General features: G+C 39.3%; 2 protein-coding genes across 6 annotated transcripts in view; both read left to right on the top strand.

Moving 5' to 3' along the window:
• The window catches only part of htr4 (5-hydroxytryptamine receptor 4), a 190,722-nt gene extending 181,133 nt beyond the window's left edge, over window positions 1-9,589 (top strand). For all 5 annotated transcript variants that reach the window (XM_061891849.1, XM_061891847.1, XM_061891851.1 and 2 more), the window contains one exon: window positions 7,652-9,589. In XM_061891849.1, the coding sequence (XP_061747833.1) occupies window positions 7,652-7,730 (79 nt within the window). In that variant the 3' untranslated portion in view covers window positions 7,731-9,589. The remainder of the gene's footprint in view (window positions 1-7,651) is intronic.
• A 4,961-nt stretch (window positions 9,590-14,550) lies between these two features.
• The window catches only part of pde6a (phosphodiesterase 6A, cGMP-specific, rod, alpha), a 110,159-nt gene continuing 98,904 nt past the window's right edge, over window positions 14,551-25,805 (top strand). The window contains exons 1-2 of the mRNA XM_061891968.1: window positions 14,551-14,680; window positions 17,540-17,626. The gene's annotated coding sequence lies outside the window, so the exon portion shown is untranslated. The remainder of the gene's footprint in view (window positions 14,681-17,539; window positions 17,627-25,805) is intronic.

The following is a 25,805-nucleotide window of genomic DNA, read 5'->3' as shown; positions in this document are numbered from 1 at the left end:
CACACACACACACACAAACACACACATACATACATACACTTACACTTGTACACACATACACACATTCTCTGACACACACGCACACACAAACACACACATACCCACTTACACACCCACACACGTACAGTATGCACACGCACACACACACACGTACATACACAGACACACACACACATACATAGACAGACACACACGTACACACACATACACAGTCTCACACACACACACACACACACACACACACACACAGACAAACACAGACAAACACACACATACATACACTTACACTTGTACACACATACACACACATTCTCTGACACACACGCACACACAAACACACACATACCCACTTACACGCACACACACGTACAGTATGCACACACACACAGACAAACACACACACAAAAATGCATGCATACATACACTTACACAAACACATACACACACAGACAAACACTCACGCAGACACAGACAAACACAAACACAGACAAACACACACATACATACACTTACACTTATACACACATACACACACATTCTTTGACACACACGCACACACACACACACCCACTTACACGCACACACACGTACAGTATGCACAAACACACACAGACAAAAACACGCACACACAGACAAACACACACAAAAACACATGCATACATACATTTACACAAACACATACACACACAGACAAACACTCGCGCATACACAGACAAACACAAAAACACACACATACATACACTTACACAAACACACACACACAAACACACACGAATACTCACACACGCACGCACACACAAACACACATACAAACACACACATGCACACACACACACACAGACAAACACACGCACACACACACAGATAAACACACACACATATATACACTTACACTTACACAAACACACACACAAACACATATGCACACACAAGCACACACATAGAAAAACAAACACATACACACACTTACACAAACATACATACAGACACACACACACACACACATGCTAACTGTACGTAGACTGTTAAACATTATAATATCTTGCCAGGTGCCAGCATGCTAACTGTGAAAATGTTTGGCTAAAATACTTTTTCTAAAATGTATTAGAAATCATAATATTTTGATATTTGCGACCATTGCTAACTGTAAAAGGTGTTAGGGTGAAATAGCATAAACTGTATATAGTTGGCCTTTTAATACATGCTAACAGTTTACATACTTGGTTGAAATAGTATATACTGTATGTATTCAGAATGATGGTATGTTGCTAGATGCTATCATGCTAACTTTAAAATGTTCGGCTAAAATCCTATATTAAAAATTGTATTAGGAGTTATGATATTTTGATATTTGCTAGCATGCTAACTGTAAAGTTGTTAGGGTGAATTCATATAAACTATAGATATCAGGCGTCGGTTGAGGTGGGCGGGGTTGGGGGTGCGTGTATAATATAGCCAAGAGTCATGGATGCATGGCATTCTGGGTAATTCTTATGTTGCGTTTACAATGTGTTACAGAGTCGATGTTCTCCAGAAATGTGTTTGGTGTGGGTTCACAGAGTGTGGTGCATATTAGTAAGAGTGTTAAAGTTGTTTATATCACAACCTTCAGTGTAAAAGGTATGGCTGTTGACTAAGTTTGTATTGCAATCTCGTATGGGAAGCAGTGAAATACATGCGTCCGGCCGGCACGGTGTAAAGGTGGGCGCCATGACATGTTGTAGAGCAGTGATCCCCAACCACCGGGCCGCGGCCGCAGAATACATTTTTTTATATATTTTTTTTTTTTATCACACTCAGTTTTTTACTGCATGCCATTGGTAAGTGCGGGGGTGAGAAGAGGTTTTAAAATTATTAGCGCCTGCTTACTTTTACCGCATGCCTTGAATAAACGCAGGAGTGAGAAGAGGTTTTAAATTAATTAGCGCCCCGGCGGCTATTCCAGGAAATACGGTATACTATATGTATTAGTAATGATGGTATCTTGCTATATGCTAGCATGCTAACTCAAAAATGTTCGGCTAAAATCCTATTTTAAAAATGTATTAGGAGTGATGATATTTTGATAGTTGCTAGCATGCTAACTGTAAAAGTGTTAAAGTGAATTAGTATAAAGTGTATATATCAGGTATTGTAATACATGCTAACAGTACACATTTTCAGTTGAAATAGTATCTACTGTATGTATTGGCAATGATGCTATCTAGCCAGCATGCTAACTGTTTAGCATTGCAGTTGTTTTGCTCCTCTAAAATGTTTGATAGAAAGATTAAATCACATTCATTTAAAGTCAATGACGCTAAGAAAGCTAAAATGTAAGTAGTCAATATGTATTTATGTGATGAAAATGCGTTTTAAAGCTGTGTTTTTGTCAGTGAAATGCAAATAAACATGAATACTTAGACTTAGTAATGAAGAGTCATTTACTTTAGAATAGGCCATTGCTGTCAATGATGAAGCTAATTAGAGATAATTATTCCTCGTTTAGTTGTGACATTAGAACCAATCATCCCGAACGCAGTAATTAGACAAACTTTGATTAGTCCAGGGAAGTAATTGTGAATCCAGTCTGTCAGTGCAGATGAAGACAAATGGGCAAGAACTTCGACAACAATGGAAAAGTTGCAATCTGCGCAAGATGCAAAAGCAGAAAGTAAGTGTGACTAATGTGGAATTAATGGTGCGTGAAAAAGCTTCAAATGTAGTCAATGAATCAGAGAAGTAGCTCCGGCTGTTTTGTCAACCAAGAAACGGCGGCAGGAGTTCCAGAAGCTTGCACAAACACTCCAATAAAAATGCCATGAAAGCTGCGGGGCTTCCGTTCTTAGCCTTTCCCAAACATAAATGAAGTTTGCTGATTGATACAAATGTCCGGGGCTCGAATTACGGGAGCCTCGTGGCTCGGTCGTCATGGTTACTACATTTAGAAGAAAGTACAAATGTTTCTTTGGTTTACAGGCGAGGGAAAAGTCTGGACTCTGCAACATCCTGTGGTTCGGGTCAGAGTCGACACGTTTTTCTTTCGCTTTGAACCCTGCGGCTCGTAAATCTATGTATTTGTCTTAATGTCAAATCGCCAATGCTAATAGTAGCCTGTCTATGCAAAACCAATGTAAATTAGCATCAGGCTAACGCATTTGGAAGTGAGTAGCCTTGTCGGTGTTGAAATGGCAACATTGCTTGCATTTTACGTTAGCCGGTGTTTAGTCTGCAGCCCGGACGACTGATAACAAAACATGGCACCATACCAAAGCCGGTTGTACCCACGGTATTATTGAAGCACCAAATCCAGGACCCAAATAGCTTAAAGTAGCAAATTCAATCAATCAATGTTTATTATATAGCCCTAAATCACAAGTGTCTCAAAGGGCTGCAGAAACCACAACGACATCCTCGGTAGAGCCCACATAAGGGCAAGGAAAAACTCACCCCAGTGGGACGTCGGTGACAGTGACAGTGATGACTATGAGAAACCTTGGAGAGGACCGCAAGGGACCGAAAGCAATGGATGTCGAGCGAGTCCAACATGATATTGTGAAAGTCAATCCATAGTGGATCTAACGTAACGGTGAGAGTCCAGTCCAAAGTGGATCCAATATAGTAGCGAGATTCCCATCCAAAGTGAGCCAGCAGGAAACCATCCCAAGTGGAGTTGGATCAGCAGCGCAGAGATTTCCCCAACCGATACACAGGCGAGCGGTCCATCCTGGGTCCCAACTCTGGACAGCCAGTACTTCATCCAGGGCCACCGGACCTGCAACCCCCCCGTTCAACCCCTCCACAAGGGAGAGGGGGGCAGAGGAGAAGAAGAAAAGATAAGAAACGGCAGATCAACTGGCAGATCGATTAGCTTCCAAATTCTCTGGAAACAACTTGAGGAACTTGTTCCCACCGCACACAAAAAAATGTGGTTTGGAGAGTTTGGTGCGGAGAATGAGAAAAGAGTTTGGAGAGACGCTCCAGAATGTTGCACAAAGTCCACCAGAGATGCAAAGCGGAACAAAGTCAAACCGTTTTCAATTCCCGCGGTTGACCCAATACTTTGACCACGTCGCTTACCTTCCGAAATAGTGTGATCATAGTTATTGATCGTGTTTTTTGTGTAAGAATGCAACATGTGGAGAGTTGGGGGAAAGCCACGCCCCCTTTTCTCACCGGGCCCCCCCTTAACTGGTGCCCCCCCCCCCCGGAAATGTTGTGTGCTGACGTGGAAAATGTCACAAAGTCTTTGCGACCGGTATTCTTTTACTCGGCACGGTGAGGCCTGCGTGAGCAGCGTGGGCGAGAGAGAGAGAGGGGGGGGTGGGGGGGGGGGGGGGGGGGGCACGACTCAGGACGCCATACCCTGCGTTGTTGCAGACCGCAGCGCCATTTTCAGAGCTATTAGTGAGCAAAGGCGGTCATAGCTCTTTAAATGGTACTGCGGTACGCACTCAGATGACCGCAGCAGTGACCACAAGCCCCCGCCCACAACGCTCCGGGAGGAGAATCGGGACTTGCGTGCTAAGCATGATTAATTACCTCTTAATTAGTAGTGCTGTACATGAAAGCCATGAAGTAGCTGTAGAATACAACAATACCAATATTAATATTAAATCTGCAAGCAGCGATGGGAGAATCTGCTTGGCTGCTGCCCCCGCGACCCAAGCCCGGCTAAGCGGTAGAAGATGGATGGATGGATTATTACACAGAGAAAAAGTTGTTTACACATGTGTTATACATCAGTCTGATAGTAATAACAGTTGGAGGTTGTCAGTCTATGAAATATAGGTCTCAGTGAGACCTACATTCAGGCTTTTGTTTCATGTGAGTATGACATGTCTACAGTGAGTTAGAGCAGTTTTTGTCCGAGCAGGAAAGCCGCCATCTTGTGACAACATTGGTGCAACCGCATCAGCGCACCGGTAACTTTGCGGGCTCTTAAAACACAAACCGGGGTAGTAATTAAAACTTTTTCATCAACTTTTAATCAGAAGGGTTCAGTCTTTCTTCTGTGTTTATTAGAAGCGGAAACAGACAAAAGGCCGCAGAGGAGATAATATTTGAAAAAAAGCGCTTTTTTTTTTAGCCAAGTTCTGTGTGTGTTTTCTTCCTAGGGGGCGCTAGAGCGCAATTTTGAGTTTTGGGGTTGTGGTGAGTTGTATTTCCTTTGCTGATTTCTGTACTTTTTGGCACAGCATATTTATCCTGCCTCTCGTCCACAGTTTACACACCTGAAGTTGATTAAGGGGGTGTATTTAACCTGGGTGCTGACGCCGGAACTTTGTGTCGGACCACCGTATTGCTAGCATGCGTACGCTACTTCGGCTCTCTGGCAAACTTAGTTTGACTCGTGCTCCTCGCCAGGTTTGTTTGTTATCTCTAGTCTTGTCTAGCTCTTTGAGTTTGTTTTGTTACTTCTTTCAAGAAGTGTTGTTTCCCAGCCTCTACGTCTCTGCATCCTTAGGATCCACACACTTCTGCACGTAACAGGGGGTTGGTTTTTGGTTTGATCGCAATTTTTGCCAGTCCTGATGTGTGGGTCAAATTTGGTGAGTTTTGAAGCATGTTAAGGAGGTCAAATTACAGCTCAAAGAGGCGGTGGAATAATAAAAAACCTTTGGAAATTCAATAGGGTCCTCTGTCCCAAAGGGAAGTCGGTCCCTAGCTAAAGTTCGCTATTCCAGGAGTGGTTGCATGTGAATGCCCTACGAACGCTCAACCCCCATACGTGACGGGAACTGAAATACTTGAATGTCCAGGCTGAGTGGAGTGTCTGGATGTTGGAACCGTTCCCATCGGTTGAGAAATGTGGGATGTGGAGAGGTTTGTTTATTGCCCATTGTTAATGGGGGGAAATTCCTGGTAATTCCGGGTAATCAGGGAATATTCCAAACAGGGAAACATGCTGCCTTGAATGTCCAGGGTGAGTGGAGTGTGTGGATTGTGGAACCGTTCCGATCGGTTGAGAAATGTGGGATGTGGAGAGGTTTGTTTATTGCCCATTGTCAATGGGGGGAATTCCTGGTAATTCTGGGTAATCAGGGAATTTTCATCCAGGATGGATGGATGATACTAGCACAATCGTCCTAGAGGATATAAATGGGTTGGTGATGGAATTTTTGGAATCGCTGGAAAAATGTTGACGTAGCAACAGTTTAGATTGAGATTGGGTACTTCGGAATACCTGGAATTCCTGGAATTTTGGAATAAAAAAACGGGAATTCGTACAAAAAAATAGGAGCGTTTTTTGTGCCAGCTAAGAGGAATATTTTGAATGTGCAGTGGTCAAGAACGGTTGAAAAATGTGGACTGTGAAAACTTTCCAGGAAGAGGCGAAAGTAGGGCTTTGAAAAACCGGGAATTCTGGGAATTCATGATTCGGAGTTCTTTCTTAAAGGGACAGTACTCATTCCTGTGTTTCATGAACATACACACACAATGCCTGCTGGTAGGTTGGGCTTGAAATACTTATTTCACTCAAGCAAATACAACACGACTAATTACATTATTTCATGTTTTATTGTACACTGTGTGTCCTTATTTTTATAAAACCATGAATATATAAAGATCATCATTTTAGTAGTGTGAATGAGAGGATTTTAATAGTGTGTATGAATCAAATTCAGTAGTGAGTGTGAGATCATTTCAGTAGTGTGTGTGAAGTGAAGTATATTTATATAGTGAAGTGAAGTATATTTATATAGCGCTTTTTCTCTAGTGACTCAAAGCGCTTTACATAGTGAAACCCAATATCTAGGTTCATTTAAACCAGTGTGGGTGGCACTGGGAGCAGGTGGGTAAAGTGTCTTGCCCAAGGACACAACAGCAGTGACTGGGATGGCGGAAGCGGGGATCGAACCTGCAACCCTCAAGTTGCTGGCACGGCCGCTCTACCAACCGAGCTATACCGCCCCATGTGAGGATTTTAGTAGTGTGTGAGAGGATCTTAATAGTGTGTATGAGAGAAATTCAGTAGTGTGTGTGAGAGGATCTTAGTAGTGTGTATGAGAGAAATTCAGTAGTGTGTGTGTGAGAGAAATTCAGTAGTGTGTATGACATAATTTCAGTAGTGTGTGTGAGGATTTTAGTAGTGTTTCACGGTCTCCGACGCTGCTAATAAAGAGACAGGTGATTAGATAACTCGTTCCAGCTGAGATATCCACTCACCTGTCTGTTGCTTCACAGCCGGCTTACGCACATGTCCTGCCCACAGGGAACGCGTGGACCACGCCCCCTCCACAAATAGTGTGTGAGAGGATTTCAGTAGTTTGAATGAGAGGATTTCAGTCATGTGTGAGAGGCTTTCAGTAGTGTGTATGAGAGAATTTCAGTAGTGTGTGAGATGATTTTAGTAGTGTTTATGATAAGATTTCAGTAGTCTGAATGAGAGGATTTCAGTAATGTGTATTAGGGAATTTCAGGAGTGTATGAGAGGATATGAGTAGAGTGTATGAGAGAAATTCAGTAGTGTGTGTGAGAATTTTAGTCGCATATGGAGGGTTTTACTTCCGGTTCAAGGCACTAAACGGGAAGTACATTTTATATACAGTATATATATATATATATGTATGTATGTATGTATATATATATATATATATATATATATATATATATATATATATAAGTAGCATTAGCATGACAGTTGATATTTGTTGTTCCTTCCTGTCAGGTATTCTGTGCTCCACAACGGGAACCAGGCGGCACACAAGAAAACAAGACTGCACGCCGACGCCGAGTCCTGCTTATGACTCCTGATGACGGCCACGCCCTTGCTCCGGCGACCACACCCCATCCACGGACCTCACGCGTGCGTCTAGACGGCAAACTTGCCGACAGGAACGTTGGCCAGAACGGGCAGAGAGGACCCGAGGGGACCCGAGGGGACCCGAGGGGACCCGAGGGGACCCCCGCCACCAGGTCGGGTTCTGAGCGCGGCACGCCGAGACGAGATGCGGCGACTTCGGCGGGTCGGCTGGCGGCGCCCGCGATTCTTTTCATCGAGGAGATGAGAGAATGTCCTTGAAGCCGTTTGGGAGCGAGGACTCCGAGGACAGAAGAGAAGGTCCTCCTGGCGCCAGGCGATGGACGCCAAAATAACTGGTTTGGGTCTCTTGGACTCATCGTGTTCACATCTAGAAGCTGCTCAGGAATGTGTGTGTGTGTGTGTGTGTGTGTGTGTGTGTGTGTGTGTGTGTGTGTGTGTGTGTGTGTTTGGGTGCGTGTGTGTGTGTGTGTGTGTGTGTGTGTGTGTGTGTGCGCGTCTGCATGTACGTATGCGTGTCTGTTATGTTTGTTCCTGTATGTGTGTTTGTGTGTATTTATTTGTGTTTGTGTGTGTTTGTGTGTGTTTGTGTGTGTTTGTGTGTGTGTGTGCGCGTCTGCGTGTACATATGCGTGTCTGTTATGTTTGTTCCTGAATGTGTGTTTGTGTGTATTTATTTGTGTTTGTGTGTGTTTGTGTGTGTTTGTGTGTGTTTGTGTGTGTGTGTGCGCGTCTGCGTGTACATATGCGTGTCTGTTATGTTTGTTCCTGTATGTGTGTTTGTTTGTGTTTGTTTGTGTGTGTTTGTGTGTGTGTGTGTTTGCTTGGGTGTGTTTGTTTGTGTTTGTGTGTGTTTGTTTGTGTTTGTGTGTTTGTGTGTGTGTGTGTTTGTGCGTGCGTGTGCGTGCGTGTGTGTGTGTGTGTACATGTGTGTGCGTGAGTGTGTGTGTGCGTGTGCGTGTGTGTGTGTGTGTTTGTATGTGTGTGTGTGCGTGTGTGTGTGTGTGCGTGTGTGTGTGTGTGTGTGTGTGTGTGTGTGTGTGCGTCTGCTTGTACGTATGCGTGTCTGTTATGTTTGTACCTGTATGTGTGTGTTTGCGCGTCTGTGTGTGTTTGTGTGTATATGTGTGTGCGTGCGTGTGTATGTGTGTGTGTTTGTGTATATGTGTGTGCGTGTGCGTGCGTGTGTGTGTGTGCGTGTGTGTTTGAATGTGTGTGTGTGTGCATGTGTTTGTGTGTGTGTGCGTGTGTGTTTGAATGTGTGTGTGTGTGCATGTGTTTGTGTGTGTGCGCGCGTCTGTGTGTGTGTGCATGTGTTGTGTGTAAGTGTTTGTATGTGTGTGTGCGTGCGTGTGCGTGTGTGTGTATGTGTGTGCGTGCGTGTGCGTGTGTGTGTGCGTGTGTGTGCGTGTGTGTGTGCATGTGTGTGTGTGTGTGCGTGCGAGCCACCATTCCACGCTGGCCCCGCCTCCCCGCGTCACATGACCCCTCAGCGTCTGCATGAAGAATGTTGAAGAGCTAGCTGGCTAACATGTTTACATCTGATCAATAAGTTGTTATCCATCTTCCAGGACCTCGGCACAAGTCTCTCATTGGCTGTTTTATTGCTTCCTTCCACTGGCGACCAATCACCACGCTCGTTAGTGAGTAGAAGAAGGAGGCGTACTCCCTGTGACTCCGCCCCTGCGTCGTCCAGCACAGGGGTGTCCAAACTTTTTCCCCCGAGGGCCACACACGGCGGCCATTTTCGTATTTTTCATTTTCACATTTTCACTTTTTTTGGGGACATTTTAGCCTCCCGTCAAGTTTGTCTCTCAGTCTTAAAAATGTAAAAAATAACCATCATAGTTATTTTATTTTTCCAATGTTTGAATCTCTATCTGTTTTGTTTAGAAGTTTAAAAAATAAAAGTTTTTGTTTAATGTCCTTAATGTTAAAGAAAATGTTGTTGTTTTTATGGCAGGAACACAAAATATTGCAATATTTTATCACCAAAAATGTTTCAAAACTGAATGATTTGACCCCAAAAGGGTCGCTTTTAAACTGTTAGCATGCTCAGGTTAGCATGCTGACTTTTTATTGGCAAATTTGACATGCGTACTCGTCAGAGTTACATGACTTGCTAATTGACGCATTCTTACTGTTAGCATGCTAACCATAGAATGCTAACTTTTTTTTAGCTAACTTACAAATGCATCCGGGATCATCTCAAGCTGCTACCACAACAAGCGGGAGAAAATGGATTGGTAATATGACTTGGTATTTGACACATCCTAATTGTTAGCATGCTAATGTTAGCATTTAAGTTTGGCTAGCGCATTTCAGCGGCTTGCACATTTTAGCATTCACACAAATTTTATCCCAAAATTTCATATTTTGTTGATGTTTATGTGCAATCTTTTTGTTCTACCTTTAGAATACATGTCGGGGGCCATAAATAAAGAAGGTGCCGGCACCAAATGGTCCCTGGGCCGCACTTTGGAGGCCCTTGTCATGTGGTCTTAGTAGTACTTTTTTGAAGTCTCGTAGGATTTAAAATGCATTTTTAAATAATAAATCATGTATTTTCCCCCAAACTTCTGATAGTATTGTTTTCTAGACATTGCTGCATGAGGACCAGGACAAAAGTGTGGAAAACTTGAAGCTGTTTGTCCGCCATGTGGATCAGGACCTCCACCTCAACCCTTGGTCTTGTTTGGTCTTGGTCTTGGTCTTGGCTTGTTTGAGGAGGGACATGGCTTTAAAATACGTGGCTTTAAAAGACGTGGCTTTAAAAGACGTGGCTTTAAAAAGACGTGGCTTTAAAAGACGTGGCTTTAAAAGACGTGGCTTTAAAAGACCTGACTTTAAAAGACGTGGCTTTAAAAGACGTGGCTTTAAAAGACATGGCTCTAAAAGACCTGACTTTAAAAGACGTGGCTTTAAAAGACGTGGCTTTAAAAGACATGGCTCTAAAAGACCTGACTTTAAAAGACATGGCTCTAAAAGACCTGACTTTAAAAGACGTGGCTTTAAAAAGACGTGGCTTTAAAAGACGTGGCTTTAAAAGACCTGACTTTAAAAGACGTGGCTTTAAAAGACGTGGCTTTAAAAGACGTGGCTTTAAAAAGACGTGGCTTTAAAAGACGTGGCTTTAAAAGACGTGGCTTTAAAAGACCTGACTTTAAAAGACGTGGCTTTAAAAGACGTGGCTTTAAAAGACATGGCTCTAAAAGACCTGACTTTAAAAGACGTGGCTTTAAAAGACGTGGCTTTAAAAGACATGGCTCTAAAAGACCTGACTTTAAAAGACATGGCTCTAAAAGACCTGACTTTAAAAGACGTGGCTTTAAAAGACGTGGCTTTAAAAGACGTGACTTTGTGAGACACTTGCAAGAAGACAGATGAAAAAGGCGAGTCTCCCTTCCTTCACATTTAAAGCTGAGAGAGCGGCGCCTCCTTCAAAGGATCTTTCATTCTTTCCTCCTTTTGTGCAGAGAAGAGAAGATTAGGGAAAAGCGAGCCACGTCTTTTATGTGCAACAGAGATTAAAAATGAGGAGAATTATGCAGGAATGGAGTCTCGCCAGAATAAAGAAACGATACATTTTTTTGTGTGTGTCCTAAAATATTCATAGAGGATCACAGGACATTTTATTGTACAATATGAATATTTTATTACTTTAACGTACAGTATGAATACTTCCAAGTCAAGTATTCAGTCTGACAAAGTACAAAAGCAGTGAAGTAGTCAAGTTGTGTAAAAGCTAAATAAAAAGAGAATACAACAAATCCTTTTCAACTTATATTCAGTTGAATAGACTTCAAAGACAAGATATTTCATCTTCACACTGACAAACTTTCTTAGTTTCTGCAAGTAATCATGAAGTTAGAATGTAATGACAGCAACACATGTCAAATAAGGCATTTTTACCAGTGTGTTACATGGCCTTTCCTTTTAACAACACTCAGTGCAGGTTTGGGAACTGAGGAGACACATTTTTGACGTGGAATTATTTCCCATTCTTGCTTGATGTACAGCTTAAGTTGTTCTGCCTCATATTTTAGCCTGCACACATTTTCAATGTCTGGACTACAGGCAGGCCAGTCTAGTACCCGCACTTTTTTACTATGAATGCTGGCATGGTCTTGCTGAAATAAGCAGGGGCGTCCATGATAACAACATATGTTGCTCCAAAAGCTGTATGTACCTTTCAACATTAATGGTGCCTTCACAGATGTGTAAGTTACCCATGCCTTGGCCACTATCCATCCATCCATTTTCTACCGCTTATTCCCTTTTGGTGGCCACTAATGCACCCCCATACCATCACACATGCTGACTACCACACTTTCACCCTAGCACAACCCAGATGGTTCTTTTCCTCTATGTCCACAGTTTCCAAAAAACATTTTGAAATGTGGACTCGTCAGACCACAGAACACTTTTCCACATCAGTCCATCTCAGATGAGGTCAGGACCAGCCAAGCGTTTCTGGGTGTTGTTGATAAATGGCTGTGGTTTTGCATAGTAGAGTTTTAACTTGCACTTACAGATGTAGCGACCGACTGTAGTTACTGACAGTGTTTTTCTGAAGTGTTCCTGAGCCCATGTGGTGATATCTTTTACACACAGACGTCGCTTTTTGATGCAGTACCACCTGAGGGATCAAAGGTCTGTAATATAATGTCTCACGTGCAGTGATTTCTTCACATTCTCTGAACCTTTTGATGATATTACGGAGCATAGATGGTGAAATCCCTAAATTCCTTGCAATAGCTGCTTGAGAAATGTTGTTCTTAAACAATTTGTTGACAAAGTGGTGACCCTCGCCCCGTCCTCCTTTGTGAATGAGTGAACATTTCACGGAAGCTGCTGTTATAGCCAATCATGGCACCCACCTGTTCCCAATTAGCCTGCACACCTGTGGCATGTTCCAAATAAGTGTTTGATGAGCATTCCTCAACTTCTTCACGCTTTTTTTACCACTTGTGCCAGCTTTTTTTGAAACATGTTGCAGGCATCACATTCCAAATGAGCTAATATTTGAAAAACTAACTAAGTTTACCAGTGTGAAGATGAAATATCTTGTCTTTGCCGTTTATTCAACTGAATATAAGTTGAAAAGGATTTGTTTGTATTCTTTTTTTATTTACCTTTTACACAAGCTGACTACTTACTGCTTTTGTACTTTACATAAATGAAGTATGAAGACATTGTTGTACAGTATCAGGACATTTATGTAAGTATCAGGACATTTATGTAAAGTATGAACATATTCATGCACGTGTGAGGACATTTATGTAAAGTATGAACATATTCATGCACGTGTGAGGACATTTATGTAAAGTATGAACATATTCATTGCACGTGTGAGGACATTTATGTAAAGTATGAACATATTCATGCACGTATGAGGACATTTATGTAAAGTATGAACATATTCTATTTAGTATATGGATGAAAAGGGATGAATATATATACAAACCCCGTTTTCCATATGAGTTGTGAAATTGTGTTAGATGTAAATATAAACAGAATACAATGATTTGCAAATCCTTTTCAAGCCATATTCAGTTGAATATGCTACAAAGACAACATATTTGATGTTCAAACTCATAAACTTAATTTTTTTTTGCAAATAATAATTAACTTGGAATTTCATGGCTGCAACATGTGCCAATTTAGATGGGAAAGGGCATGTTCACCACTGTGTTACTCTGTTTGTAAAGTATCAATACTTTTATATAAAGTATGAAAACGTTTATGTAAAGTATCAATACTTTTACATACAATATGAATACTACTATGTAAAGTATTAAGTATCACAGTCTGAAGACATTTATGTACGGTATCAGGATATTTATGAAAAGTATGAGGACATTTATGTAAAGTATGAATACTTTTATATACATTATGTATACTTCTATGTTAAGTATTCAATTTTTCAATATGAAGAGATGAATGTACAGTATTGTATCAGGATATTTATGTGAAATGTAAAAATATTTGACAGTATGATGACATTTTTGTACATTATGAGGACATTTATGTAAAGTGTGAAAATATTTATGTAAAGTATGAGGACATTTATTTAAAGTATGAAAACTTTAATATAAAGTAGAAAAGATATTTATGTAATGTATGAATCCATGTATGTAAAATATTAAGACATTTGTGTAAAGTATGAGGACATTTGTGTAAAATATGAAGACATTTTGGTAAAGTATGAATATATTTATTTAAAGTACGAGGACATTTATTTAAAGAATGAAAACATTTATATTGGCTTGGACCTTGAATCCTACTAAATAGCTTTTAATCTATGCGATTGAAATCAGACTCCTCCATTTTAAAAATGATGACAGGGGACTTGTCACTTGTGACGTCACGGGTTTGACCCGGCAGCAATTCAAGGAAATACGGTAATTTTTTACTTTTTGTCGACGAGACTATCCTCCACAGATCCATAATAAATAAATAGTTAAAATCAATTAATTATTGTTTACATTTTTTACAACTATTATTATTCTAATGCAGTAGTTTTACAATTGATTCAATGTAATAATTTAAATCTTAATTTAAATACTGAAAAATGGCTCATTCGATGTTCTATTTAGACAATGCTGCCCTCTCGTGGTTGAGAAACAACACTTCAACATGCGCCAGTGACTTTTGAACGGTTCGTAAATTCCAGACACAAATATTTGCTTCATTAGAGAGATGATATGTTTGAGCCTCAAAGTAATCTACAAGAGTGCTTTATTGTGACGATGTAACGCTGACACAAAAGGCGGAATGTTTTTTAATCACGGACACATTTTCAGGTGGGAAGATATGGAGAGGAGCACCGTGCTCACGTCTAAGTGGTCCGACTTGCCGGCCGCCATTGGAAGACTGGACTGGCGGGATTTTAAAAAGGCTTAAAAAGTCTTAAAGTTCAACAAACCTGTGAATGTGGGTAAATATGACATTTTTCTCCTTACTTTAGTCAATCTCATCAGGACTTGTCGACTCCTTTATTTATTTGAGAAAAAGCAGGAGGGTACAAATGTCTCAGGGAACTTCTACTTGGATTTTGTTTAGCGTTAATTAGACAAACTACACCTTTTGTCTAAATAGTCTTTAGGATTACTTAGATTAACACTTGTGTGCTATACAAACTACACTTTATAGTGTTTAGGATTAGTTAGATTAAACACTTGTGTGCAATACAAACTACACCATTTAAACATTGTTTCCATATGAGTTGTGAAATGGTGTTAGATGTAAATATAAACAGAATACAATGATTTGCAAATCCTTTTCAAGCCATATTCAGTTGAATATGCTACAAAGACAACATATTTCATGTTCAAACTCATAAACTTTTATTTTTGTTGCAAATAATCATTAACTTTAGAATTTGATGCCAGCAACACGTGACAAAGAAGTTGGGAAAGGTGGCAATAAATACTGATAAAGTTGAGGAATGCTCATCAAACACTTATTTGGAACATCCCACAGGTGTGCAGGCTAATTGGGAACAGGTGGGTGCCATGATTGGCTATAAAAGCAGCTTCCATGAAATGCTAAGTCATTCACAAGAAAGGATGGGGTGAGGGTCACCACTTTGTAAGCAAATTGTCAAACAGTTTTAGAACAACATTTCTCAACCAGCTATTGCAAAAAAAATAGGGATTTTACCATCTACAGTCTGTAAAATCATCAAAAGGTTCCGAGAATCTGTAGAAATCACTGCCAAAAGCCATGATATTACGGACCTTTGATCCCTCAAGCAGTCCCAAAGTAGCAATATTGTTATTGTAAGCGCTAACGCTGAGGAACTACTTTTAGCGGCCACAAAGAGTTAACTAGCTTACTTTGCTATATTGACATACTGAGCTGCTGCATGGCCTCTGAGTTGGTAAGAGTTGTAAAGTGAAGTGAATTATGTTTATATAGCGCTTTTTCTCTAATGACTCAAAGCGCTTTATATAGTGAAACCCAATATCTAAGTTACATTTAAAGTAGTGTGGGTGGCACTGGGAGCAGGTGGGGAAAGTGTCTTGCCCAAGGACACAACGGCAGTGATTAGGAGGGCGGAAGCGGGGATCGAACCTGCAAGTTGCTGGCACGGCCACTCTACCAACCGAGCTGTACCGCCCGACATAGTTCATTGTAGATCATAAATCCAGCCTCTCATCTGGATAGTAGAAGGTTGTGGACGTAAACCCACAGGTTGGTTATTTTTGACATCCAACGAAACGAAAAGACGCTCGTTTGCGATACATTTTTATTTTACCTTTATAAAGATTATGAGTAATTCTTCATCTAAACCGGAAGCTATAAACATCTCATCAGTGAGAGCAGACAATGTACAGTAAGTGATTGTTTTATTATGTCGATAGTTTGTGTATGTCGTTTAGCACTTAGCAATACTGCTACATGACGCTTAGTCTTTCACGAAAGCTGCATCTGTTTAGCACACAGTTACTAAAACTTGTAGATCATCCTCCACATATTCAGGCTCAAAAATATAAGTTTTTGGATCATCATTTGTCCCAAAGTAGTCTTTGTTGTCTCTCATGAATTCTGCCACGATTGGCAGGCTTCTTGTCCTTGTTGTTTAAAAAATTGGTGATTAATATGCCGCCGCATGCTTAAAATGAGCAAAATAAATATATTTACCACGTTAATATGAATGTTACTACATGACATATATACTTACATCATGTATATATTACTTGTTATTATGAATGTTACTACATGACATATATACTTAAGTCATGTATATATTACATGTTATGAATGTTACTACATGACATACATACTTACATCATGTATATATTACATGTTATTATGAATGTTACTACATGACATACATACTTACATCATGTATATATTGTTATTATGAATGTTACTAGATACTACATATATACTTACATCATGTATATATTACATGTTATTATGAATGTTACTACATGACGTACTGTATACAGTATACTTACAGCATGTATATATTACATTTAAATATTGATGTTACTACATGACATGTATATATTACATGACATATATACTTGCATCATGTATATATTACATGTTATTATGAATGTTACCACATGACATATATACTTGCATCATGTATATATTACATGTTATTATGAATGTTACTACATGATATATATACTTGCATCATGTATATATTACATGTTATTATGAATGTTACTAGATAGTACATTTATACTTGCATCATGTATATATTACATGTTATTATGAATGTTACTACATGACATATATACTTGCATCGTGTATATATTACATGTTATTATGAATGTTACTAGATACTACATATATAATTACATCATGTATATATTACATGTTGTTATGAATGTTACTAGATACTACATATATACTTACATCATGTATATATTACATGTTATTATCAATGTTACTACATGACATATATACTTACATCATGTATATATTACATATGAATGTTACTAAATTACATTTTTACTTAAAGCGTGTATATAAAGTCTTGATTGAGGTTTTTTAGAGCGCTTTATAGGCGGAATTGAGCGGCTCCCCTTAGTTCTGTTGTTAGCTGACTTTTGCTAATGTTAATTTACAATTTAGAATGTATAAAAGAAAGAAAAACATACATGTTCTTGTCTAACATAAGAGTCGTGAATGATAAGACACAATTCCCCCCAAAGTGCAGTTCCCCTTTGATTATTAAGTGGTGTACCTGACATGCCTGTTCTTCTTTTTTACCTGCGGACAGTTATCACAGTTAGAAATATTACAATGATGTACATGTTTGTCTTCCTACAGACATCAGCAAATGTGTGCAGGAAAAACCTGTGCAGCAACTTGACATAACTACTACAAAGTCCACACGCATTCTCAGTGGTGCTTGCAGTAAGTACTGACACTACCCCCAATTACACCTCTGCACCCTTTTTGTTTTTTTGCCCTTTTCATCCTTTATGGCACAGCAGTCAAACTCAAATCCCAGGGGCAAATCCGGCCCGGAACATCATTTTATTCAAATTATTTATTCACTTAATATGGACCCAAGAACTACATTGGACAAACCAGATGAACTGCCTTAAGGGTTATAGCAAAGAAAACACACATTTTTAATGCCTGTGCACAAAATGCTCGTAAGACATAGTTAGACATAAAAAATACACATAAAATTGACGCAATCTTGTTTTATATGCCCCACAATAGCCTGAAAATAATATGCGTCTATAAAGTACTTTTGCTTGACAAGAGAAAAAATACATACACTAAACTGCATGCAATTGCATATATTTCAAACCTAAATATGAGCTAAAAATTCAACAAATATTATATTATTATTTATTGCCTACATTCTCTTGTTGAAATAAAAAACAATACCTCAACATCTGCTAGCCTTTTGGGTTCAAAGCAAGTTACTGTACACTGTGAAAATGACAATAGATGTAACAGTAAAATTCTGCCAGTTTTGGAGCGTGTATTTTACAGTATTTTTTCCCCAGCATTTTAATGTAAATAGAAAATCTACCTTTTTTTTTTTTTTTTTACTATGAAAAAACTTTTACCATTTACAGATATAACCGTAGATGTTATGGCAAAAACAGACAAAAAACAGCAGCTTTATTTGACAGAATTTTAATGGAAAAAAAAAAACTGTGGTACTGACTTTCCATCTACATAAAATACGCCGTAGAAACCACAATAAATGTTATGGTGAGCTGGCAGTTTTTTCCTGCAAGAGTGGTACTGTTATTTTTCCATTTGTAGTACAGTAATATGCTGTAAAAAACAACAACATTTTTTTACTATAAAATCAACAGATTTTCATTTAATTTTTTTTACAGTGTACGTAAAAATGTGTGTATCTGTGTATGTATATATACAAATCTGTTGATTTTATATTAATATATATATATATATATAAATACATACATATGGCCCTAGTGTGTGAATGTTGTCCGTGTATCTGTATTGGCCCTGTGATGAGGTGGTGACTTGTCCAGGGTGTACCCTGCAGCTGGGATAAGCTCCAGCACCCCCTGCGACACCAAAAGGGACACGTGGTAGAAAATGGATGAATATATATACAAACCCCGTTTCCAAATGAGTTGTGAAATTGTGTTAGATGTAAATATAAACAGAATACAATGATTTGCAAATCCTTTTCAAGCCATATTCAGTTGAATATGCTACAAAGACAACATATTTCATGTTCAAACACATAAACTTAATTTTTTTGGGCAAATAATAATTAACTTAGAATTTCATGGCTGCAACACATGCCAATTTAGATGGGAAAGGGCATGTTCACCACTGTGTTACTCTGTTTCCAAATATAATTTGAAATGTGCACTCGTCAGACCACAGAACACTTTTCCACTTTGCATCAGTCCATCTTAGATGAGCTCGGTACCCAGCCAAGCCGGCGAGGTTTCAGGGTGTTGTTGATAAATGGGTTTGACTTTGCATAGTAGAGTTTTAACTTGCACTTACAGATGTAGCGACCAACTGTAGTTACTGACAGTGATTTTATGAAGTGTTCCTGAGCCCATGTGGTGATATCCTTTACACACAGATGTCGGTTTTTGATGCAATACCACCTGAGGGATCAAAAGTCCGTAATATCATGGCTTACGTGCAGTGATTTCTCCAGATTCTCTGAACTTTTTGATAATTTTACAGACCGTAGATGGTAAAATCCCTAAATTCCTTGCAATAGCTGGTTGAGAAATGTTGTTCTAAAACTGTTTGACAATTTGCTCACAAAGTGGTGACCCTCACCCCATCCTTGTTTGTGAATGACTTAGCATTTCATGGAAGCTGCTTTTATAGCCAATCATGGCACCCACCTGTTCCCAATTAGCCTGCACACCTGTGGGATGTTCCAAATAAGTGTTTGATGAGCATTCCTCAACTTTATCAGTATTTATTGCCACCTTTCTCAACTTCTTTGTCATGTGTTGCTGGCATCAAATTATAAAGGTAATGAGTTTGAACATGAAATACGTTGTCTTTGTAGCATATTCAACTGAATATGGCTTGAAAAGGATTTGCAAATCATTGTATTCTGTTTATATTTACATCTAACACCATTTCTCAAATCAAATGGAAACGGGGTTTGTATATATATATATATATATATATATATATATATATATATATATATATATATATATGATAAATGGGTTGTATATGTATAGCGCATTTCTACCTTCAAGGTACTCAAAGCGCTTTGACACTACTTCAACATTCACACACACATTCACACACTGATGGAGGGAGCTGCCATGCAAGGCGCTTACCAGCACCCATCAGGAGCAAGGGTGAAGTGTCTTGCTCAGGACACAACGGACGTGACAAGGTTGGTACTAGGTGGGATTTGAACCAGGGACCCTCGCGTTGCGCATGGCCACTCTGCCACTGCGCCACGCCGTCCTATATGTCCTATATATATATATATATATATATATATATATATATATATATATATATATATATATATATATATATATATATATATATATATATATATATATATATATATATGTATGTGTGTGTGTGTGTGTATACATTTGTGTATATATGTGGTAGAATGTGTATATATTATGTAAGTGGTAGAAAATGGATATATGTATAAGTGTATATATATGCATATAAATATATTTTCTTTATATATATGTATATATATGTGTGTATAAATATATCTGTGTGTGTGTGTGTGTGTTTATATATATGTGTTTGTATATGTGTGCATAGGCCCTGCGATGAGGTGGAGACTTGTACAGGGTGTACCCCGCCATCCCCCCGATTGCAGCTGAGATAGGCACCGGCCCCCCCTGCGACCCCAAAGGGAATAAGCGGTAGGAAATGGATAGATGGATGGATGGTACATGTGTGTATATATATATATGCGTGTATATATACATATATATATATGTGTATATGTATATGTCTTGATTGGATTATCCAGAGAATAGTGCTCGATACCGTGGTAGAGCGCAATATATATATATATATATATATATATATATATGAATGAATGTTCCCTTGTTTAAGGTGGGGGTTACATTCTAAGAAAATACAGACTTTAAGTGAAATCCGTGTAGTATAAGTAGATTTTATTCCTCCCACTCACGCGCTTCTGACGCTGTGCAAACATTCCAACAAGGTGCGTGCCGTGAACGTGTACATCGTAAAGAGGCCCCGTTATGAAAAACAAACATCCGTTGGTGCCTGTTTTGTGTATTTGGGATCTGCATAAGTCTGCAGCCTGGAGGCAAGGCAGAGATATTTATGAAACAATCTTAACTTTCTTTAAACTTCGCAAGCGTGACGTCAGCGGACATATCCAGATATTGTGGAAATGTACCCAAAGTCCACCCTTGTAGTCAGTAAGTTCCATATTTTTCCCTATCCTTCTGTTGTGGGGCAGACTGGCTCGTACATGCACATACATGCTCCGTTGTTGTCATTTCTAATGCAAAATCGGGCCCGCGAACCACATGTGGCCCATTAAGATTTTCAATCGGACCTGCCAGGCGTTCTACATCATTTTTTTTAGACCTTTTACATCAAAAGTGCATTTGTCATTATGATGTTCACTGATGTCTTTAAATGACTAAGTCTTGACCTATACAAAGTATTTCAATGCTCGAAATCTGCACTTTTGGGTGTTTTAGGAGTTATTACAGTAATCTAGGTCATAGTAGCTCACACCAGGAACAAAGCAGAGTGGGCGGGGCTTATTTTCAGAGCAGCCAACCTCAAACACATGTGTCAGGAACAGATGCGGAAGCAGATTTTTACAACACGTCTGCATAAAAGTGATAATACCGTATTTCCTTGAATTGCTGACGAAGCGCTAATTATTTTAAAACATCTTCTCACTCTGGCGCTTACCAAAGGCATGCGGTAAAAGCAAGCATGCGCTTATAAATCTGAGTGTGATGTAAGGATACCATCATGAAAAGCACATTTAATAAAAACAACTTTATTATGGTCTTACCTTTACTTATAAATGAAGTCCATGCGCAGCTCCTTCTGATCAAAAGCATCGAAAACTTGTTTATAGAAGTCTTCCTTATCTTTCTTCAGTTTTAAAAGTCTCTCTGTCTCGATGGAGATCTTCCTTTATTACCTCCTGCTTCCATTGAAAGTCCAGTTTAGAAAACTGTTTTATTTTAGATATGTAATCCTCCATGTTAAAAGTGCAAGCGAGAGGAAAAAATAAACACACGCCGCTCACTCTTGCTGCTTGTTCTCACTTCTTCTGCAGCCGAGTAGTCGCAAGAAGGATCACTAGCGCCCTCTACCACCAGGAGGCGGGAGTCATTTAATGACTCATATTTGACACACGCAGCTACGGTATATTAATACAACATAGCTGCCTACTGTTCTTTTTAGCATATTCAATAGCTTGGACCTTAAATCCTACAAAATAGCTCTTAATCTTCTTCCCTTTATGCTATTTCAAATGATTCAAATCAGCCTTCCTTCATTTTGAAAATGATGACAGGTGAAGTGTCACTCGTGACGTGACAAGTTTGACCCGGTGGAAATTCTAGGCATATGCTAATTATTTGGCAAAACGAGTTTGACCCGGCGGAAATTCTAGACACGCGCTAATAAAAATAATATTTTGTGAAACGACCCGGCGTTAATCCTGAGCCGGCGCTAATGCTAAGCATGCGCTAATTATTTTGTGAAACGAGCTTGACCCGGCAGTAATTCTAGGCAGCCGCATACTATATACCTGGCGGCAATTCAAGGAAATACTGTATATCATATTGTAGGTGTTTACTACACTTTGTATCATATTGTAGGTGTTTACTACACTTTGTATCATATTGTAGGTGTTTACTACACTTTGTATCATATTGTAGGTGTTTACTACACTTTGTATCATATTGTAGGTGTTTACTACACTTTGTATCATATTGTAGGTGTTTACTACACTTTGCCTTAATATTTTGTTACATTTGTGATGTGTTTTGCTTTATTGTAAAATATGTCTATGGAGGAGCTGGTCTGAGAAGTACAATATGTTGTTAATATTCAGGGTTGTATTGTTCATAGTTATTATTGTAAATCCCTCTTTCTTTTATGTCTATTTTGGCTGTCCCATTCAAGTAGCATATAGTTGGAACTTAGATAAAAAGTGCATCATGAAGAGACGGTCAGAAAGTGGTTTGAAGATGGTTGGTAAAACATCATCCATGCAACAACTTTGTGTTGTCCTCGGTGATACCAGGCAGGTCCAACTGTGCCTCGGCCTGGGAAAACCATGCAGTCGCGGGAGATTCCCAGAACTCAGAGAAGCCTCATTCGCCGTCATGGTGGATAATATTGACTGAATGCGTTCAGTGAAGCGTCGGGGTCACCAGTGTTGCGTTTGTAGCTTGAAAGCAAGACAACTTGAAGTATCTTTTGACACACAAAAATGTGTGTACGTTTACTCATCAAAGACGAGAATGAATGACTCCTAACATCAAGCGACTCAAAATGGCGGTCACAACAAACCCCACCTTTGGGTGAATCTCCTGACGGTCACTTAAAGGAGTTGCTCCGAATGACTCACTCTTAACTGCATATATGAATGTAAACAACAACAACATTGTTATGTGCACAATAGAACAATGACAGTTCATAATGGAGACAATGTCAAGTAAACAGTTGTGGTGAATTATGTCCTTAAAGCAACTGCTACAATAAAGTTAAAACCTTTGTGGAATCAAAAAAAAAAAAGTACAGTCCACTACTGTATTAAAGAATGAAACCAAAAATCAAAACCAGTTTTAAAACAACGTACAGCAATAAAGAGCCACAGTGCTCGCATCAAACAATTTTGTAAATTAGGCAAGCTGAACACATTCTGTACTGTACAGGACACATGACATGGAGAAGATTGATTGACAATAGTCTACAGTCCCTTAGCCAATCAGGACGCAGAACACAATGCGCATTCATACGCTGTAAAAAAAAGCATGCAACACTGTAAAAAAAAATACACACACACAAAAAAATCAGTGTAAAAGCTAGCCTGCGTAAAGTGAACTTTGTTGTAGCGAGGCAACACTATATCTATATAATATGATATACACACATATATATATAATATATGTATGTATGTATATATATATATATATATGTATGTATGTATGTATATATATGTGTGTGTGTGTGTTTATGTGTATATATATATATATATATATATATATATATATATATATATATATATATATATATATATATATATATATATATATATAAATATGTGTGTATGTACGTATATTATATATACATATATACATGCATACATACATACAAACATCCTTTTTTTGTTAAGGCGGCCGTCTTAACGACTGTGATGTGGCCCTAAATGAAAACCGCTTTGACACCCCTGCCTTATAGGATCATGACATATAGGAGTGATGAGTTTCCACCACTGTAAACATCCAACAATTTGTCCTTGTATAGATTATTAACACTCACTTCTAATAGAGACGTGAACATAGGGACAAAGTGACTTCAAGACCGTGCTTGTAGAGAAAGGCTTGTTCAAACCCATTTGTGGCCGCGATGGTAGACTTCATTCTTTCATCCGGCAAGGGCGGACCTGGCATCATACTTTACAAATTGAATAGAAGCTGCGTGTCCACACACACGCTTCTGACGCTGTGCAAACATTCCAACAAGGTGCGTGGCGTGAACGTGTACATCGTACAGAGGCCTCCTTATGAATAACAAACATCCCTTGGTGCCTGTTTTGTGTGTTTGGGATCTGCATAAGTCTGCAGCCTGGAGGCAAGGCAGAAATATTTATGAAACAATCTTAACTTTCTTTAATTCCCAAGCATGACGTCAGCGGACATATCCATATATTGGGGAAATGTACCCAAAGTCCACCCTTGTAGTTAGTAAGTTCCTTCTTTTTCCCTATCCTTCTGTTGTGGGGCAGACTGGCTCGTACATGCACATGCATCCTCCGCTGTTGCCATTTCTAATGCAAAATCGGGCCCGCGAGCCACATGTGGCCCATTAAGATTTTCAATCGGCCCCGCCTGTCGTCGTATATCATTTATTTACACCTTTAACATCAAAAGTGCATTTGTCATTATGACAAAGAGTGTTTTCAGAACAGCCAGCCCCAAACACGTGTCAGGAACACTTGTGGAAGCAGACTTTTGCAACAAATGTCTGCATAAAAGTGATAATAAATCAGGTGTTTATTACATATGTTGTTAATATTCAGTATTTATTGTTCATAGTTAATATTGTACTTGTTAGGAAAACACATGACTGCCGTTCTGTTACCCCGAGATGCAAGAACCAGGAGAGCTGAGAGCAGGTAAGATGACTTTAACTCTCATCAAAACAAAAATCACGAAGCAGTCTTGCCAACAGAAGTTCCAAACATAAAATTATCATCGAGCACTCCACAACTTTAACACTGTTACAAATATGCGCCACATTGTGAACCCACACCAAACAATATTGACAAACACAATTTGGGAGAACATCCACACCGTAACACAACATAAACACAACCAACCGAACAAATACCCAGAATCCCATGCAGCCTTAACTCTTTCGGTCTACAGTATACACCCCCTCAAACCCACCCCCAATTGTAGCCTGGAAGAGTTAGGGCTGCATTCGCTTCAGGGTATTTGTTCTGTTGTGTTTATGTTGTGTTACGGTGCGGATGTTCTCCTAAAATGTGTTTTTCAATCTTGTTTGGTGTGGGTTCAAAGTGTGGCGCATATTTGTAACAGTTTTAAAGTTGTTTATACGGCCACCCTCAGTGTGACCTGTATGGCTGTTGATCAACTATGTCTTGCAGTCACTTCTGTGGATCTGTTGAAGCTTCATACAATATGTGACTGGGCCGGCAAACTGTTTGTATGATGGAAAAGCGGACGAGACGGCAGGTTGTAGAGGACGCTAAAGGCAGTGCCATCACGGCACTCCCTTAATATTGTTGTCCCGGTGAATACCAGGAGAATGATTGTCAGGAGGGGCACTGGCACTGATATTCAGGTGTTACCCAGGTAAATTGAGTTTGAGACCCCTG

The sequence above is a fragment of the Nerophis ophidion genome, linkage group LG29 (genome assembly GCF_033978795.1).
Source record: "Nerophis ophidion isolate RoL-2023_Sa linkage group LG29, RoL_Noph_v1.0, whole genome shotgun sequence".
NCBI classification, from domain to species: Eukaryota; Metazoa; Chordata; class Actinopteri; order Syngnathiformes; family Syngnathidae; genus Nerophis; species Nerophis ophidion.
The sequence above is the reverse complement of the archived record's forward strand: the minus strand, read 5'-3'. Positions and strand labels throughout refer to the sequence as shown.